Genomic DNA, 20,873 nt, shown 5'->3' with positions numbered 1-20,873 from the left:
TATTACAAATGTTTAATCTACTCACTTGATCGTCTTGGTTGGTGTGTAGAAAAACTGGATCACTGTAGCATAAGGTACCACCGTTGCGAACGACAGTAAAACGAAAGTAATCGGTGCGAAATGAACCAAGATCAGTTGGCCTACGGTAACTGCTTGCTTGCGTGTAGGTGTGGAATCCGCGATCACTCCCGTCTGCCGAGTATGCTTTTTTGTTTGTTTGTACGCCGCATCGTGTAAACTGGAATCGCGTTGCGCACCCCGACCGACGATCTCTTCTCAGACAACGCAGAATTCATTCGTGAAACGACCGTCGTCAGCGCCACTTGTGCGAGTGCGAGTGTGGAACGCGACGCCTGCAGTGCCGTGGTAGTGTTTTCGGTTTTGTTTGTTTTGCGTCCGGAAAGATAGTGCAGCCAGCGTTATTTGTACTGACTAGGGTTCCGCTTGTCAACAGAAACGCATATTTAAGATTTATCTTAGCGAATAGTCTCGAGAAATTTTACAAGAAGGTAGCCAGACTTCACAGCAAATGCCGGTAAAACAGTCTGGCGCATACAAGTGAGCGTTGTAAATACCGTTGGAAATGCCTTATTGATAAATGACCAACGGCAGACGAGGGTAAACGAGCGCAGGCACAGGTATTTTCGGAATATAAATAAGTGAAAGCATTACAATGTTTTGACCGGTGCACGAAAGGTGTAATACAAGTGTTGGTGTAAAGAAATTCTGAAGTGCGCATAAAAGGTTAATTTCCAAATGAGCAACATACGACAATACATACAAATGTGAATTCTTTTTGTACGATTTTTCTATAGTGTGTAGAGAAGATAAGTGTACGTTGGTGTGCGATAAATGTCAAATGATTACAAGTGCTCTGAGTTGTGCATAGAAACGGAACATCTGTCACAGACGAGGAGAGTATTTATTTATTTACGTCCTTAATCGAGCCATCATTTAACCGAACCGGCAACAAAATGTTGGATCCTAGCAGAAAGAAACGTCCTGGGTAAGCGTTTTCCCCGATTATTACATCCAATCGAATATACTAAGCGTGTACCTATAGTGGAATAATCGTCTGGATAAAGTTATGGAGATAATTGACGTTAGGAATTTAAGCTACTATGCTTAAAAGTTAACATCAGCTTGGGTTATCTTTATCCTAGTATTTATACTGCTAACAATTGTTTCCTGAAATATGTGAATGTTGTTGTTGTTATAAGTATACGTGTAGCCTATGTCATAGTTTCTATCCAATTCTTAAAGTTTGTATATTAGTAAAAAAAAACTTTAATATTTTTGTCAAATATGAATAATTCAATGCATGTCACATTGTTTCATTCTACGCTGAGAAATGATCCGTTTCCATGCTTCTTCTTTACAATTTAATTCGTTGTGGTTCATCGTTGCATATTTTATTTCTCTACAGCCGAATGGCTCTTCGTCGTTCCAAGTCGATGATTCATAGGGGATTCCTAGGCCTTTTAGTTTTTTATGTACTTTTGTTTATCAAAAATGGTCTACGGTCTTTTGCTTCGCTGTTTGATGCGATGAGCCAGAGTCACGAATTCTCATCTCGACTGATACCTCATAGCAAGAACTGATTTCCCGATATTGTGACGAAAATAGACCAATGAAGCATTTTATTTATTATTTTAAACGATAATATTATATAATTATATAATCATCTTCTTCTTCTTCTTGGCTTAACGACCTTACAGGTCACGCCGGCCATTTCTGGCTTACTAGACTTATTTTACCACGTAGCCGGATAGTCAGTCCTTGCTACGGGGGGACGGTCCGGATGGGATTTGAACCCGGTCCGGCCGTGTGGACTGGCGCCGTTTATCACATGCACCACCGAGCCGCCCCCATATTATATATAATAAATATTTTTTAGGAAAGGCATTAAGCGAGGGAAACTAAATTAACATTAACTTTGTTTTCAACTTTTTCTACTAATTTTATTGCATTTTTGATCAACGTCACCTGCTTAACAAACGGCTAATTCTTTGGTGAGGGTTTCTTCTGATCGATATTAGATTGAGCAGCTTAAAAAAAAACCGACATATCAGGCCAAAGTTTCTTTAGCCTTGATACAGAGCATCTAAATAAAAAGAATTCCAGGAACTTAAAAGCTTATTATGCGAGATTTTACTCTTGCAAAAGGTTTTCCATACCATTTGAGTTGGCTCGTTATGCAGCAAACGGATTGATTTTATGAATTTATTATTTAAATGCTACATCAGCATTAATGTTTTTTTCCTATCACAGAATAATAATTGTTAACAAAACTGCAAATGACGTTTTGTGGCATATTACGCATATTCATACAAAATGTTATCTAAGTGTTTGCTTAAGGAAGAAAATTTTCATACAAATTTTGTGTTTAGTTTTTGCATGTTGAAATAGACTGATATAGAGCGATATGCTGAAATAGACTGTCGTGAAATTAATATTTTAATCTGTCTTAAATTATCGTACTTTTTTCAAATCAACGAATTTCAGCAATGACATTAAAGGATTATAATTAAAATGTAGATTGTTTTATGCAACGTATTTAAAACCACCAACCAGACACAAGCCCGCCCTTGATAATCGCTTCCAACGAAGCATTACTCAACGCAAAGCTTAACCAAGGGCGGTCACGATAGGGTAGGATATATGCAAAGCTAACTTCAACGTAACTTTCATCGACACCCGCTCCATTCAACAATGGAGCCCCAAGATGAGACTTCGTTGATAAGGATTTCCCATACGCCGAACATGCTTTGTTACACATTCACGTGGACGTCCGCGTAGACGTTGCGGTGCTACACGGCGTAACAGTAAAGCTGTAATTGATTCAATCAAATCAAAGCGTTTTTGTCTCGTTTAATGTGATACGGAGCTAAAGTTCGGGTTGTGATGAAGGGATCCAAAGTGCAGCAGCAAGCTTACCGCCGTTTATAATTGCCTGAGCAGCTCTCCGTGATGGTATGCCGCAAATTAGTTGGCAACATCGCACACAGGCTCCATATTGTTACCAAAGTGCATACTTTGCATCCGGGTAGCGGGGAAGAAAGATAGAACGCCGCTGCGGTAAATCACGTCCCGATTCGTGGTAATTTATGAGCGAAGATCCCCAACGTTGATGTACAGCCAAACGCTCAAGTTACATCCCCGGGAGTCACACGTGAACGTGCATGGAGTTAACGATCAAATTTAAACCGAACTCATCTCTGACAATCTTGATTGGTGGTTATTCACCGCAAGACGAATGGTGGATTCCGTCGAGGAATGTCAAAATGTCACCCGTACAATTATAAGCTCTAAGGTCCTCTGGGGGACCTTTTGACCTTTCCGTAGCTAATTTCGCGGTAGGTTATAGTTTTTCAATTAGCACCACCAATCAGCTGTGGCCGTCCACCGATGGGCCAATCTATCAACATGTTAATTGTAAGTGTATTTTACTTCATCCAGAGCGACACTTGTGGGTGTATAAAAATGAAGTAAAACGGCGCAGATCCAAGTGTAACACAAGAAGAAATGCTTTCAAGGTGGAAGCCGTATGAAAACGAAAATGGGAAATGGTAATCTGAGCTGATAAGTAAAGAACTTAATCGATTGCTAGAGTAACTCAGCTCAGGACAGCACGAGAAGCGGTGTAGCCAGGAAGAAGAACGAAACACTAACAAAAAAGTTCGAAGAATGTTAGTTGCGTAAAGAAATCCACCGGTACGCTTTCTGAATCATTAAACAGCAATTAAGTTTTTTTGTTCTCTCTCTCTCTTTCTCTATCGCTATTTTTACTTTTCCTACCGGTCACCAGCATTTTGTGCTTTCCATCAGTGTGGCCAGTTTTGAGGTGGGCCCATTTTAGGGTGGGAAGAGCTCGCGCCCCAGTGTTCGCGGGGGTCATTAATCCATTGTTTTACCCGTCGGGAATTTTTTGCTTCTTTTGATCCTAAATTCTTTCGTCCAAGGGGAATTTCGGGTAAACCTAAATGGTGCGTAAAAGACACACGTCTGGAGCGCAATGCGAACACGATCAGAAGCTTTTGTATATTTTTTTCGTCTTTGCCATTCCTCTCTACGGAACGATTTAGGGTTTCGTTGAATCTTTCCCAACATGGCTTATTCATAATTTCGCATTATCCTTAATTTTTTGTACATTAAATGAAGGAAGTGTTGGAAGAGTTTCCTAACAAAAAGAACCTGCGTAAGCAGGTCATTTGAAAACGCTTTCCGAGGTACGGTCTGTCGATCCGGAACGGATTTATTGAGTGAAATTGAGATTTATTATTAATTAGCGTAAGAAAGTTTTATTCGTTGAGCCGTTGTCGTACACATTTAATCACCATTAGACAGTACACAGAACAGGTATTTTCGGTGTTTTTCATTTTTACTTGAGATTGAATTAAAGGCTACATGAGCAAAACTAGATTATAGCAAGGGATTTTAAAGACACTGGAATGTATTCTTCAAAAGTAGTGTAGACAAACAATACTTCTGGATAATGAAATTTACAGAAAACAACAAAACTTTAAAACGTACGATTACTGCTGCAACACTCAATCTCACTGGAAAGCTCTTTTTTGTATTGGGTCCCTTTTCCGTGGCAGCGTCTTCGATCAACGTCAACGTAAGGTAAGAGTTCCGCACAAAATGGGCAATGGGCAATCTCTATTGGATCGCTGCAAGTTCAATTGGAGAGTGGTGGAAACGAAAATCACTTAACCGGATTAAATTGCGCCCTTTTACGCTGGCCTACCAACACCACCGTAAGCTTTGCCGGTTGCACAAAGCACTAGGGGTAGTAATAAAAAAAGACCAGTCGGTGTAAAAGTTAAACGAAGACGACTGTGTCCCGCGTACTTTCGGGCACTTGCGGCATGTGGGTGTTGTTGGTTGGAACATTTTGTGAATCATAAAAATGCGTTTGTGTAGCTTAACTGTAGTAGAGCCGTAGACGGGGTCCGCACGGGGAGTCCGATGTGAATATTCATTGGTTGCGGTGCGACGGCAAAACCCTTGCAGATGTATTAATTTGTTAAGTGAACCACAAGTGTACACAAAAAGGCAGAGTGTTGGATGGGATTTGAGCGGAGTGGGTAAGTTCATGCCCTGTAAATCAATCAAAAGCACATGGCCCATGGTTTGGCAGATTTTAACATGGGTGTGTTTTTGTTTGTGTGTGCCTGTGGAAATCGTAAAGTGTGTACAGAGTGGCGTAAGAAAGTGTACCAAGGGAATTTAGTTTTTTTTTCTATGGTAGAGTGCATAACTCGGTTTATCACTAATACTTTGTTAGTAGACTTCATTCGATGATATTATGCTACTCAAACGTCTTATATAGCATTCGGACGCTTGACACTATATGAATCTGTTTTGACATTCCATTCGAAAAACGTGAAAGCTTTTGACAAGACTCGAGAGCTTTCTGTCTAACAAGAATGTACAATATCCTCGTTACGCGAAATAATGAAGGGTTATGTTTCTTTCTGGGATTTTTGAAGAGTACTATCTGGGCGGAAATTAAAGATTGCTACATCAAGCAACATTTGTTTACATTTGGAAAATATTTAAAATTTTTGATCGACCTTTTCCAGAAGCTTTTAATGAAGAAACCAGCAGAATGGCGCATAGGACAATATGTTGAGAGTTATAATTTTTTCCCCATTTATTTTTCTTTACAATATTCAAAATCATATGTTTATCACTAAAAGTCGGCCAAAGGTACAGTAATTATGCTGTTAACATTTAGTACATTTTGAGCTTCTATACCTTCCCAAGTTCCCTTTACCATTATTTTGATTAATCAACAAACTCCGACATGAAGTAAGTTGTACACAATGTAACCGCGGTACCGGCAAATAAAACAAAAAAACAATAGACTCTTTTCGCCTATGTGGTGGGAGAAAAGCAATGAAGTCGTTTGACTGTGCCGCTCCATCGTATATCATACGTGTGACGTTTCGACGATAGTAATAAAGCGGCTTGCATAACACTGTGTACCATCGCTGAATGGTAGCCGCAATCAGTACGTGGTCAAATTAATTGTCATTGTCACCAGTCGAACTGAGTCAACCTTTTTCCAACCCTTCCCTTGTTCTACGGCTCCCATTTCTAGTTGGCCCGATTGGCTTAGTTGTTGGCTGATAATGGACATGTGGGAGGTAGCTTCCTTTTTCCACCCTTGAAGCTATTCCCATATATCGTAATGACTTCAATGAGCGCGTACAGCTCAAACCACATGCTAATAAGTACTTTCGTCTATAGGAGTAGTTAATTTTTAATCATTATTCAGCTAGCTAAACGAACGAAATTGAGTGTTTGTATCGTTCTAGCTCTGAAGATGGTGGAGGTGCGATTGGTACTCAGGCAACAAAAACACTGCCACCTTTAAGCGGTACCAACAGTACTGACTTTCTGTGAGTGTGCGTATCTGAATGCCTTTCAAGAGCTTGTCATAAAAAAGCGACGCATGTTACAGCGACGATAGCTGCGTAGTCACAAATCATGACGGAGTCCCTTCGCACCAGCGTTGGTGTCTTGAACCTTGGACCTTACAGAGGACCACTGGATCTTATGGAGATGTAACTCAAGGCGAGAAACAAAAAAAAAACACACACACACACACACAAACATACAAAACTAAAATGGGGGAAACCCACAATCTACCACATGGTTTAAATAGTTTTTCCCCTCTTCGCAACAGTGCCGCTTCAGTGCGGCCGCCCTGTGGTCATTTTGCTTGCTTGAAGGTTCTTTCGACCGGCAAATAATAAATTTGTAGCATTAGCTGGTTTCGTCAAGCGAACTGTTCGCTGTACCCTGTTTGGGCCTTCTTATTTTTGTTCAAACCTATGTTCCTTTCTTCCGGGCCCTAGGTTGAAGGGGGGGTGCGTTTGCTGCAGTACAGCCTGCCAACCACACCAAACGCGAATGGCACGAACGTGAAGCACGGAAAGTACCGCCCACGGAACCGGTTTTCGCACAATGACTGGCACTCTTTATCTTGGGCCCGAAATAGAACTTCCTTGAAGCTTCATTTAATTGGGGGAATCGGCTGCGGTCCCTTCGGTGGCAACATCGACGATTAGCACCTCAGGGAGTTTGGCGATTAATTGCAGTAAAGTCGATATTCATAACTTTCACTGATCGGGAAGGTGGAGTTAGGGGGAGGGGAGTTGTGTTTGTTTTTATTATTAATTTGTTAAACTAAACAAACATGATAGCTTTTGGTAATGATAGTGTGAGTTTTGATAAGCTTAGCTTCTGTTATTTTTTTAATCGGAAGGATTACATTTAATTGTTCAATTTGTTGATTTCATTTCCTCTTTTTCGGGAGGAAAAATATATTTTTGAATATCAATTTATTTCTTCATATTTATATGTCTGTCGTACATAAAAGGAGTACGAACATCGTGTATTTAAATTAGTTCCATGGAAAAAAAATCGTCTAAGGAATGTCTATAATGATCTGTCTGTGGAGTTCATAACACCATCGTGGCTAATAACAGAAAGCCTTCGTTTATATCCTACTGATAGCTAGGACAGCAGTTTCCGGTGTGTAAAATACTCCACCGTCCGCTTACTCACCTATTCCATCACTTCAAGGCAGGACGATGCTTCACGGCAGACTCATCACGATTGACGCGCAATGACATCGTCCAAACACCCGCAATGCGCCAAGGTCAGTTACACGATGGGCATGAACCGGTGCCTAACCGTCCGATTCCACCACGGTGACAATTGAATCAGCATCTGGTTTAGTGTCATTCGCCGTGCTACCTTTGGCAGCAGCATGCATACCCTCCGGCCACCAGAACCAACACAAAACCCCGGGAACACAAAGGCCGCATGAAGCGCGTGAAATTTAATAAAGTTTATGAGCCTCCAAGGAACTGCAGCAGTACACAGCCTAGTGGTGCCTGCTGCCATTTAAGGAGCCGGATCGGGTAAGCGAAACGGTTTGTAATCGCCACCATGCCGGAAGGAACAACCATCGCTTACAGCTGACAATGGGGTCGATGCTATATGCGCGATGGTCTCCTCCAGACCCAGCAGCACCTGAAAACGCACCACACTGCCATTGCCGGCGAACGAAAAGAATGATTGGCAAACGTTGACGGTAATGTTGCCGTATTTTGTTGGCCGCGTCTGTGTGTGTGTTTTTTCTCCTCCCACTGGTTTTTGCCATTTTGAAACTTCCGCTTTGGAAGGTAAGCTTCGGGCATGAGGGGAAGCCTCAGGTGATATAGTGAAAGTTTTCCGTTATGTTTGCTGCAAATTGAGATGGTTTTTTAAGTTCATCTCGGTTCCGTTTTTCCCGTCGTCCAACTGCGAGGAGGTGAATTTGTTTCGGACTTAATTTAATATTTATTTTATTACCTTAAGCATATTGCATTTTCCAGGTTCAGCAGTGTACAAACAATTGCTGGTGATATAATTTTTGAGCAAGGGACAAATTATGCGACCTATTTCCTGGAATGTTCCCTTTTATTGTAGAGGGGTAAATCTTCTGGACGCTGCCAGGCGATTTTCCGAAAAGTGTATTGAATCTGTGAACTATGGAGCGTAAAATTACAGTTTCAGATTGCTCATCGGATGCAAAACCGAGTGTACGGTAGTTAGGTTTTTTGGTTTTTTTTTTAATTGAAGTCTTTGGATTATATTTACCACAGCAAAAAGAGTTTTTTTGGTATTGGCATTCATGTTGATTAGCTTAGTTTTTCTTCTTATGTGTCTATTCTAAGAGGAATTGGCCTGCCATTTCTTGCTATCCTTCATTTTAATTACACGTTGCGAGATAGCCAATCCTCGGTAGGGGACTGCGGTCCGAATTGGATTTGATATCCGATGCTGTCGTGTTGGCGTGGCTACCACATACATCACCGGGTCTCGTTAGCTTATTCAGTTTCTATGAATTTAGGAGTGTACAACCAATTCACAAGAAATCCGTCCAACCAGAAGTGGGAAGTATAGAAATAAGGGTTTTAATAAAATTATGTTGTAAAATGGAGTTTTTTTTCTTCAAAAATGTAAAATCTAGCGATCCAGATCGTTCGTTATTTTTTATTATGTCATTATTTCAGTAATCGTATATATTTTTTTCTATTTACTATCATGGCATTTTCCCAGAGCTTAGGATTTCGTGGAATACCTTGTAAAACATTCAAAGCAATATACCGATAAAAAACAAAGTTAAACTAAGCTCCATGTGAAAACGCATATGTTTAATGTTCCATCGAGTTTTTTTACATTCGTTTTGCTCAAACCGAGTCCTAGAATTTCTCGGAACCCTATGAACCAAATGACTTGACATTTTTACCAAATATTCTTTAAAAGATATACTAGCACTTGTCGAGAGCTTTAGTCTTTAAATCAATTTTGATTTATGGACACATTTTGCTTGCCTTTTCAACTTAAAATGTTCGCCATTTCGTCCTTAATTGAAAACATTTGCTAGAGGAAAGTGTTTTCTTTTCAAATATTTGTTAATTTTTGGATTCTCAAAGATTTTTGAATTGAAAGTGGGTTTTGCAATCTTAGTGTTGTTATAGTACTTGTAAGAAAAGTAAATATTAGTTTAAATATTAGTATCTCGAACTATTGAGTTTCTCACAATTCTCACAAATTTCGATGACTAAGCTTTATTTACCGTAAATTATACACACACAAACTTTACAAATTTGCTGTTAAATGTTACCACTAAAAGTTAACCTTCACGATAGACACATGAAATATTAATACTATCCTCAAGAGGAAAGCAAATCTTTGCAAACAACCAGCTCCCGAAGGAATTTTACGAAACCAACCTTCAATCTCGTGCTATTTGCGTCAATTAAAGTTAAATCATTCAATTGAGAAGAATTATTGATCGATTGCTTTTCCAACCCTTATTTGCCTTCTGTTGCCGATGTCCCTGCACGGGCCTGCACGGCCCACTTCAAGGTTAGCAAGGGTAGCAGGTCGCCCCCGCAGCAAACTGGCTGCAGCTATGGGTCCAGTTCTTCTCGGCACTCGGACAACCAGAAGCGTTGGAATCGTTATGCAGATTCGATCAAGTGTAACGTGCGGTATGTATCCACCGGTAAGAGATTGACGTGCGACTTGTGGTTGGCTGCCTGTCGTCGCAAAACGAGATTGGGATACCTTTTTCGTGCGGTACTGCGTAGTGAGTGATTTGAATTTCGAACAGAACAGACGTCAGCAGTGCTAAGTCGTGGGCGTGGGCAACAAAGGTGCACTACCGGTCCCCGGTACTTGAAGTGCTTTGAATCAACAGATTTTTGTCGGGATGACTCTGTTTGGAAGGAATCGTAGCCCCTGGCAAGCTGGATGATGAGTGTGTCACGTGGCAACGTAGTGCCCGGGTTTCGCTCGTTGTTCATTTGTCATTTAAGTAGTAGACACAAAAAAGGGCACAAAGTGTATTATAAAGGTGAAAAAAAAACAAGCAGCGATAATAACATCACACGCTTGGCACTATGTCACGAGCCTCACGAGCGTGGCAGTACAAATGGGAAGCTGTTTTTTTTTGCCGTTCACCGAATTCTTCTCTGTCTCCCAGGGAAAACCCAAGCTCATCACATGGCGCTAATGCGGTACTTCCTGATCGTGATCCTACTCGTGCAATTGTCCACCCACCTTCAGAAGGGGTTCCGCTAAACGAGATGTTGCTTCCGGAGCTCGTGACAGATGGCACGCTAGGCTGGTCCTGTATTCTTCGAATTACCGCTCCCCCTCTCCCCCCGTAAATAACGGATATCGCGGAATAACTAATGCCACAACATGGAGGGGTGGCATCATCAATTGGATTTAATTGCCACTTTCCTGACAGTTTGGTGGTTGTTTGACACGTATGGATAAAGGGGTTTTTTTTTGTTACAGGCATCTCTGTGTTGTGGTCGTTGTCGGTAAGTCAACGATGACGGCGTGTGCAACGTTCTAGCACGAGTTCAGCATCGAATATCTCAGTGAACAATATTGCCCAGCATTGGTGCCGCTTCTGCTGATCGGAATTTGTAAAGAAATGTACCTACGCTGTCATCGATCGATTGCGAGAGTATTCCCCGTGATGAGAAGGCATTCTGTTCAGATTTCTTCACAACACGTGACCACAGAACGTGGAAACGCTACGCAGCGATTTAAGTGCATTTAACAGCGTTGATTAGTGTGCTGCGCATAGCATTCAAGATGAGGTTGCGGTTTTAAGTTTTGTTTTCCAGCTTTTTTTTCAATATATTGCTCGCTATTCAAGGCACATAATGGACAAGTTTAAAAGCCCATTTTTCAATTCAACATCCACCGTGCAATTAATGCATGCCCGATGTTAGCTTAAACTATGTAATCGGCTTTGCATTGATTTGATAATAAACTTAACATCTTATTTTGTTTTTGGTTTGTCACGTGGAAAATTGCATGTATTTGTAAATCAAGTTTCTGTCCTGTTTGTTGCTTAACGAACATGAAGGTATGCCTTATCACTAGTAGCTAGTGTAACACTATCAACCTTGGCTCATCAGTGACGATGGGTAGGCGATTCATGTTTCCATTGTTGCCGTACCGTACTTATTAGCGCGGGACAACGTTTGTGAACGATGGATCGGCTACGGCTAGAGGCGATAAGAGCCCATCACCGATTCACTCCGAATGGGAGCTATTTAAATTAAGCGGCTTATGTTCTTGAATCACGCACCACCAAATGGATTTATTTGTTGTGGCTTTGTTTTCCACTTGCTTCACGTGTAAGCTTTACTTTTTAGGTTTTTTTTTTGTTGTTGCTCGTTTGAATGCTAGCCCTTCGACACCGCTTTTCGTGAGATAGTCATCTTAACAAACGATTAGGCCCCGCTAAACACCTTGGCTTGTTTGTTGGCGTGCGATATGTGTGTATGTATGTCTGGTTGGTCAATTTGATGGCACGTTATTTTCATTGACTTGGGGCTTGAATTGTCTTGGATATAGTGGACGCTTTAGGTGTTCCTCCATTGCTCTACATTGTATAGAATGGATCTGATCTACACTCCACGCCATTGTTTTGTTTTTCAAACTTTAAATAAATTAAATTAATCATTAGCTTTTTTGTGCTTTATTACATAAAATCTAGTAACACTTATTAGTCGAGTTCCGTTTATGATAGGTATTTCCCAGTCCTGATTACTGACCTGATTACTTCATCCATGCATTAGAACTATCTGCAATCTTGACTCACATCGCAAATCCTTAACCCGGCTACTCCCACTTTGACACGCAATGATGGATACCTAGACAAATTAGAGTGATGAATTCCGGTACAAATTTACATAATCTCGCTACTCGCTAACCACACGATAGGACCTATTACAGCACACCTGTTGCCATTTCAATGCGGGGGTTCTTTTCATTTCACTCGCTGTATGCCGGGTAAGAACATGTTTTATTCATTTCTCTATCGCTAGCCGAAGTGTGTTGTGCGATTCCGAAGTCGTTGATTATTATCACCGTCTCACCATCCACTCACTACCGGTCCATTTGCTTCGTCGTTGCATATCCCTCCGCCAACGGGTGCTTGGTGCTAATGAGGATGGGTGAAAAGTCCCCAAGCACGGTGGGCCAGATTGGGCCGGGTTTTTCTTTTCTCTTTTTGTGCCAGACACGATTCGCTTCCATCTGGTATTAACGACCTGGGTCGTAAAAACCTGTTCGTAGGTTAAAGCGCTTTCGTTTTCTACTGCCCCGCGCCCTGTACGAAGAGATAATGAAATACGTGGCTTAATGACTGAGACGTTTGAGGGAACTTAGCTCAGTTTTCAATGCGTGCGAAGACGTAGAATGGTCGTTTTGAGTGTGTTCGATAGGTTGGGAAAATTTGCATGGACGTTGTGTGGATATATATTAGAAAGTTCTAAATAGCACGAACAGCGAAAGCAGATAGTGTGGTAATTAAAAGTTTGGTTCAGTATGTTTGTGTTTCGACTTAATTATACGACACATAGTTTAATGTAGCATTTCCTATCTAAAAATGGTAGTGTTAGAATGGTGGGAAACTTTTTTTTATAGCATGCGGTTTAAATTGAATGGTTGAATATTTATTTTTTTTTCATGGGGAGAGTGCTAACGAATTGCACCATTGTACTTATTTCAATTTACTTTTAATAAATGTACACCATGCCATTTAATTATGGGCTAAAGTTTAAAAAAAATCGTTACATTCAGCAAGTTTTACGAGTATGAGCAGCGCCCTCTGTTGGGATTTATCTTATGCAACTTGTTCTCGCTATCATATTTTTTTGAATTTTTTTTTTAGCTGAATTAAACTATTACCACAGATACTGTTAATAAATAGTAGGATTGAATTGATTTACTTTCTCCAAAAACTCATACAACACGAAATCAAACAAATCATTTTTAATAGTTTTATTTTATCGAATAAAAATGTTGTCCTGTATTTGCTGCTAGCCCGTAGTGCAGTAGGGATGGTACCGCACCACACAGCACCGGATCGGAATAAACCGGTCGAACAGTTTGAAGCACAAATAAAAACTGTTCGAAATGCTCATATCATATTTATGTGTGAATTTCTGTATTTCAGGGCTTAAAAACTCAGCAAAAACCACTGGAATAAGTTTAAAGTTTTGTTTGCTTGTAAAACGAATAAAAAAGGAAGATAATTGATAAATTTACGCGGAAAAGCTAGCGCAATGGAGCTGTCAAACTAGAGTGCTGGAACAGAATGCAACAATGAACCAACCGCTCAGTGTAGATACTTGATTACGACGTGCATACCACACGTCAGAAAAATATAAACATCTCACACCGAGCTTATAATTTCATTGTTTTGTGTGTTTTCGGTTCGCAGTTTTGATGTTGTGAATTAGAGTGCTTAAGAATTAGTTGTTAGCAAATCTTCCAAACATTCCTGCCCACTATGCCGTACACGCTTAGTACAGCTGTTATTAGAAATTAGTGTTTTTGTCCCTTAAAGTGAATCACTTATCGCAATGGAGCCCGTTGTTAACTTTCCTCAGCAATGGTACGGTGTCGGTGTGGAGCACTAGTACGGCCGGAATCGATACGGTACTCGCAACCACCCTCGGTACGACGGTAGCGCCAAAAACGTACAGCACAGGCCAGCTGCATCAAACGGGCCTCAGCCATCAGCCGAACGGAAACGGAAACAGTCACAACGGGGTCGTACATCACCACCCGAACGTGGGCAACGGGACGGGCCTGAATCACGCGCACCTTCACCTCGGCAGCAACGGAAACAGCCACAGCGGAAGCATCGGTAACAACAGCACCCACAGTCTTACACCGCACGGCGGTCACGGCGCTTCCAGTTGGAACAACCGAACCAGTATTTGCAGTACGCACAACAAGGTAAGCGACACAGAGTGCTAAAATGTTCTCCTGTTTTTTTTTCTCCCTTCTCGAACCTGTTCCGTTTCTACCCTGTCTGCGTTTCGTTTGCGGGATGACGCATTTGCAAAACTGCGCCACCGTGTATAGGCTACTTTTACGATCGCTTTGGGATCGTGATCGTTCATCAAAATGTAAATATTTACACGGTATACGGCACTGTTTGATACACGGCATTGATTGCAATATTCTACGGATTGAAAGTGGCCTATTTTGGTGGTAAGCTGCTCGTTGGTTGATAAATTAGAACTGCTGTTTTATTAACGGAAGGAAAATTTATTTATTTTACGTTCAAAGCAACATCACTTGGGGGCAGTTTAAATGTACAGATGTTTGGATATATTTTGGCACAACATCAAGTACGAAGGTTGATGTTTGCGATACAAGAATATCATTCACATTTGTTTGCTGAATATTTATATAATTATGGAGCTTGCCCAGTCGAACAGTTTGACCACTCTCACCTTAATTGACAAACTTTTGGTGAAATAATTCACACAATTTCAAATTGTATTCCTCGCTCCTGTCTTTTACACATTCAAGCCAAACTTACAAATCGTATCAAATCGTTCTTGACCGTATGGTCATGACCCTGGTATATTAAGTAATGTTTTCGTCTAAAAAAAACAACAACGAAATAGAACCCTCCCACAGATGCTGGTGGGAATGATTTGTTGTTTTACTCGACGTGTGGTAAATAACTAAACACCAGAGGTCAGTAAACCGTCTACCTCGGGTGAAAGCTGACTTGTGTCTCAAAACATTTCAAACTGTTCTCTCGGCGCACCAAAACCTTTGTAGCACACCTTTAAGCATAAACTGTATGCAATCACCATCACCACTGCCACCTGTTGCACTGATTGCAGTTGCATTCTCGTGCGCTAGAACGCTGCAGCATGCGGTTCAGTGTGTGCGTATCGCTTATCGATGCTACCAAATCCTACCCGAGAAGTGGGGCGATCATTCTGTAAAAGGGCTATCATCAACGAACACGTGAGCTTGTTCTATGGTATGGTTGCACACAGCATGTGTATCTGTATGTGGCAGCGATCATCAATTTCCTTCCGTTTTTTTGTTTGTGAGCGGATCGGGGGAAATGGCAGCGGAAAATAGACGTACGGGTGGTACGGCACTTCAGCTAGCAGCTAGCATAAGATGGCAAAACGGACACATGATAGTCGGTTCTTTGGGTTAGGTTACACTGGCACGGTTGAAGTTTAGTATGTTAGTAGTGTGGCTGGGTTTCGGTTTGCTCTCGTGGCGCACGCTCTTCGGCCGTGCGTATGCGCTCTGTTATGCCAAATAAGCGCCCTCCGTCGTGTTGTCTACGGGACAGTACGATTTAATAGACGGGTAAACCTTGAACCGTCCACAGGGACGATGGAATATTAATATTAACACACGCATCCAGTCTGGTACGGCTAGTGTACGATCGTCGTACCCCCGTGATCGTGGGATCAGCGTTTGTTTTCGGTTTTCGGTGCATTATCTATACGAACGACGAAACGAATCTGTCCAATACGACATATGTGGTGTGGTAACATGTGATTTTGTTGTACGCTGCAATGGGTGATGCATTGGTGGTGCATTCGTGAAAAGTGTGCATTGTGTTGTATAAGTTGATTAAAGGAAATTGTTGAATTTCATGTTTTAAATTGGAAACATTGAAATTGGAAGAATGAGAAAAGATAAACCAGAATAAGTAATAATATTTATTTGCTGTGTAATTTTGAACTGAATTGAAATTTAATATCAGTATCTCACGTTAATCTGATGACCGTTGGCAAATATGTTGTACCACGAGTATTGCAAGGTCTGCTTACTTTCTTATCTAGTGTGTACCTCCATTTTAGTAATGACCTTTAAGAGTAATAGGTTTACTCTTTATTCCCACTCCATACCGTATGCAGTGAGACTAAAACATTATTCTTCAAAATCTGTTAAACATTTATTTTTCTTGCAACCAGAGCGCTCTCTCCAATGTGTGACCCCGAACAGCTGTTCGTTCAATCATCTCGGTACGCCACCGCAGAATGGAATGTGCAAATCGACGCGCATGAATTAAGAACCGAACCGAACGTGCTCTGGAGTTGGTTCTTTTCGTTTTTGAATGAGTTCTTTCGAGTTCAATCCTCACTACGGGAAGGTGTCTTGTGCATGGTGAAAATTGCAATAAAAAACCTTCCCTCTCCCACTCCCTCCCTTCACAAACGTCCACACTCAAGGGACGGATTGCGATCTTCGGTGGTGGTAATGGTACGACATGTGGAAAAAAAAGGAATGTTTGGTGATATTTTTGTCAACGACATGTGTCACCTCGCTAGCACTGGTGTGTTTTTAGTTGTGGATGGTGGCCGAATATTTGCTAGGCGCCTGGTTTGAATGTGGAAACCACCATCACACATCGGGTCCCATTCAGTTCGAACAGCGAACACCACAACATCATCATGTTGATCGTGATGATCGTTCTTCACACATGGGACACATTTTGCCTTTTTGCAGGTGTGGGATGGTGTGTTTCCTTTGTATACTGAAGCTTCGTGAGAGAGAGAACATTTCGTTGAGTGAAAGATCACCTGCCTGCACATCTGGTGAAATTGATACACAGAGTTTCAAATGGCAGCGTGATGTGATTTAACGATCCTGACGATTCCATAGCAAAATAACATTTGATACAGGAATGTATTGTCTTATTTAAAAAAATGTTATGTATAAAATAAATGTTTCTGATTGATCCAGTGAAATAGAAACAATATAAGTACAGTGAGAAGAATGCACTTTGATAGATTGCCTACCTTTAGGCGTTAAGTAGTTTTCCCTTCGATGTTCACATGTTGATTGCACACCTTCATACAAGTGTTTAGAAGTAGCAAAAGTTCTCAAAATTCCCCATCCCAACAATACACACCATCCGCAGCGTGAGTGAGTGTGTGCGAGCAATAATCTGGTGAGAAAATCGTGTACACACACACACACACACACACACAAAGCGACGCGCTCTCACGATCGAGTCGAACGATCCCGACCGGTACTCTGTCTGTCGGTGCGATCTCATCGCGCACCTTGGCCGCGAAACAATGCATTTACATCCGAGCTGCTCACAATCGAACCTGTGCCTGAACTCGCCACTGTACCGCAATTTCAACCATCCGGTAACGGCGACATCGACGGCACTCCGGGTTAGTCCACAGCCAGTGCCGAAGGTACGTACGTGCCGTTCACACTCGTCGTCGTCCGCGTACGGTGCAGTTGGTAGTGGTGCTGGTGCATCCGGCGTTGGAGACTTCTGGACCGGCAGTTCACATCCGAACAGCTGCACCGTTAACACGGGCCTTCTCAGTGGTCTCGGACCGGCCGCCAGTTGTCACGGGGGCGCTGCGTCATTCTTAGCCCAGGAAGCGATCGTAAGCAATCCGATCGGTGCTCTGCTGTTGCTGCTATGCACCTTTCCGTTCCCACACGTTTCTCTATTGTTTGTTTGTTGTTTGTTTAATTTTCCATCTACTCCGTGGTGTACTTATCGCGAATTGTGTGTGTTTGTTTTTAATTTTGCAGCGACGATCCAACCTGAGCACAATGTCACAGACGGGAGATGATCTGCACACACCAAACTATCTATCCTGGCGCAAGTTACAGCTGAGCCGTGCGAAACTAAAAGCTTCCAGCAAAACGTCCGCCCTGCTGTCCGGATTTGCGATGGTAAGTACATAAAAAAACAAGAACAAAGGCAAAAACACGCACCAACGCGGAGGTTGATGCCACCCGAACGCTTTCAATGTCGTGCATCATCATTCTACTCGCATGTCGTCCCCCCAAAAATCTTAAGGGTCAGTGTCAGTGTCGTTCAACGACACTTCAGGAAGCAAACGGTGTGTGTTGCCGACTTTTTCGATGCCTTAGAAGCGGGCTGACCGGCCGCCGGCCCAGTTTAACCGGCCCGGTGCGCCGCACGGGACTGTCTCTCATGAATGCTAGGCGGAACGAACGAATTCACGCCAGGTTGTGGTTCCGTTTATTTTAAAAATAGTTTAATCCTAACCATCCGAGGTTTTGATTCAACCTCACAGAACACACACCCTGCTCAGGTTGTGTTTTGATCTTTACCGAGCCCCGTCTTTTGGCGGGGTGCAAAGGAAAGGTACAAATTTTGCATTTGCCAACAAACATACGACACGACTCGACGCATTTTGTTTTTTCCTCCCGTTACATTGCTACGCACTGTTTGCACGGCATATTAGTGGCCGGCACAGCGACCAGCAACCAACACACAAATCACAAAACGATCATAAACTTCGTGACCACTGGTCTTGTGGCGTATGAATTCTGTATTCTGTTCATTGTTGCTCTAAGCAAGCAAACACACTTGTAAAAAGAAAAGAATGTTGGTACCATCAAACATAAAAACAAGACAACCGTTTACCGTACACAATCGTACATTGGCGGGAAAACATTCCATTGGGCCGAAAACTATAAGACATTCGTGAACCAGCTCATGCTCGACAGGATGATTATGATTAACGAGATTCTTTTAGTGGACCTGTAACATGATTTGGAAGGTTTGTTACGGTGCGGTAGAGAAACATAAACTCTATTCTCGCAAGTTAATGGGAAAATATGTATGAAGATGTTTTATGGTTTGTGTTTTATTCCGAATCACACAACGGTAGCACACGTCTCATAAAATGTGAAGATCTCTTTTGTGGCTTCATTAGAACTGTTTGATTAGCATCTTGATCAAAATTTGTGTGATTTTATATTAGAATAGATTCACTTTGAACCTTGGCGATCGCTTGATCTTCCATTCCTTGCTCTAGAAATTATTAGAGAAGATCGGCCATTTTACATCCGATGGCGTGCTTCGATAAAATGGTATCATTAACGAGAAAAAGATAATTTTTATTTCAAACTAGCATCTAGTCCAAGCATTACTTCACCATTTGGTCTTTTGTTCCGATCTCTTGGTGGAGCCATTAGTTTTAACATATCTTCGAATGCCTGCATTTCGTAGTGTTTGTTACAAATTAACTGATAACGTTATCAGATGCTGTGTTCGCACAATAGAACAGCTATAGAAGACTATGCAAAACTGGATGCCTCACTAGGTGACAAAGAACACATAAGAAAAATTGGTAAAAGTCCGGCCCATTTTATAAAAGACATTCTTTAGCTCGTTTCTAATTCATGTTAGATTTTTGTATACCCTACAATATTTATTTAAATTATTCAAAATTGTTGCTAAGCGTATTAATAACGTATTTTTTCCTTCTACTTATAGGTCGCTATGGTAGAGGTACAGCTGGATGAAAACACCAAAGTGCCATCGGCAATGTTAATAGCATTTGCCGTATGTACCACCCTTCTGGTAGCGGTTCACATGCTAGCGCTTATGATCAGCACCTGCATCTTGCCAAACATAGAAACAGTTTGCAATTTGCACAGCATATCGCTGGTACACGAATCACCCCACGAGCGGCTACACTGGTACATCGAGACGGCGTGGGCATTTTCTACGCTGCTGGGACTGATACTGTTTCTGCTAGAGATTGCCATCCTGTGCTGGGTGAAGTTTTACGATCTCAACACGACGGCCGCCTGGTCGGCATGCATCGTGCTCATTCCAGTGTTGGTGATCTTCGTTGCGTTTGCGCTTCACTTTTATCGCTCGCTGATGATGCATAAGTACGAGGTTACCGTTTCCGGCATACGGGAGTTGGAGATACTGAAGGAACAGATGGAGCAGGATCATTTCGATCAGCAGCAGCAGCACCATCACGGGATACTCCATCCGTCCGGGCTGCAGATCGTATGATGAACCCAGCGATCGATTTCCATTACTACTTCTTACAAATTACACCAACTGTGATTTCATGCTTCAACATAAATCTTTATTTGTTTCTTTGTTTTTGAACCTCGATAGGATTTTAGGGTCATGTTTATTTTCCTTGTGTAATTGTAGACCAATTGTGTAGACCCATTCTGTCACACCATCCACTGTACGATACCTCCTAGTGATGAGACGATGAAACCCTTAGAGTACTGTTGTAATCGATTATGTTATCTCTATTTTTCCATCCCCAATCCCCCCCTAACCGTAATGTATCGCATAAAAAAAGACATCGGGTAGGAGAAGAAGCTATTTGTTACTTACCCCCTAACGACACGTGTAGAAAACTAATTTAATTGCTGCGAAATATATGGACGAGTGTATGTGAAACGTTGCAATACACAGTGCAAATAAATCACAATTATAAACAACGAAATCTGCAGCATTAGTACAGTTATTGATGTAAGAAAAGAAAACAAAACGTTGCGTTGGTTTTTAAATTTTCGATATAAATGCTGAATGCTCAACGTTTTCCCATGGCGGTATGGAATAAAATAATTCAAAAACGGTTTTACGTATTCGCATGAATGTAAAGTACAAATAAAGACTAAAACTGAAAGAACTGTTGAATAGATAAGTAAATAAGTAAAATGCGTTTCATTTG

At 41.6% G+C, this 20,873-nt stretch overlaps 1 protein-coding gene across 4 annotated transcripts; it reads left to right on the top strand.

The window, feature by feature from the left end:
• Positions 1-284: 284 nt before the first annotated feature.
• LOC125768885 (calcium release-activated calcium channel protein 1) lies at positions 285-20,645 on the top strand. Of its 4 annotated transcripts, none has more exons than XM_049437179.1 (5): positions 285-638; positions 816-1,006; positions 13,995-14,346; positions 17,941-18,084; positions 19,661-20,645. In XM_049437179.1, the coding sequence occupies exons 2-5, from the start codon at positions 975-977 to the stop codon at positions 20,192-20,194; spliced, it is 1,062 nt and encodes a 353-aa protein (XP_049293136.1). In that variant the 5' UTR covers positions 285-638; positions 816-974; the 3' UTR covers positions 20,195-20,645. The 4 variants fall into 4 exon arrangements, with proteins under 4 accessions (XP_049293136.1, XP_049293137.1, XP_049293139.1 ...); XM_049437180.1 differs by having other exon boundaries at positions 314-366; XM_049437182.1 differs by lacking the exons at positions 285-638; positions 816-1,006; positions 13,995-14,346 and adding exons at positions 14,375-15,738; positions 17,125-17,789.
• The last annotated feature ends 228 nt before the right edge of the window (positions 20,646-20,873 follow it).

This window comes from Anopheles funestus, chromosome 3RL, assembly GCF_943734845.2.
Source record: "Anopheles funestus chromosome 3RL, idAnoFuneDA-416_04, whole genome shotgun sequence".
In the NCBI taxonomy this organism is placed as follows: domain Eukaryota; kingdom Metazoa; phylum Arthropoda; class Insecta; order Diptera; family Culicidae; genus Anopheles; species Anopheles funestus.
Note: the sequence above shows the minus strand (reverse complement) of the source record. Positions and strands in the feature narration are given on the sequence as shown.

Bases quoted from the DNA above. Each gene is read 5' to 3' on its own strand.
- LOC125768885 (XM_049437179.1), top strand. From the start codon at position 975: ATGTTGGATCCTAGCAGAAAGAAACGTCCTGG. The intron at 1,007-13,994 runs GTAAGCGTTTTC...AACTTTCCTCAG, and splicing joins AGCAGAAAGAAACGTCCTGG to CAATGGTACGGTGTCGGTGT. The intron at 14,347-17,940 runs GTAAGCGACACA...TTAATTTTGCAG, and splicing joins TTTGCAGTACGCACAACAAG to CGACGATCCAACCTGAGCAC.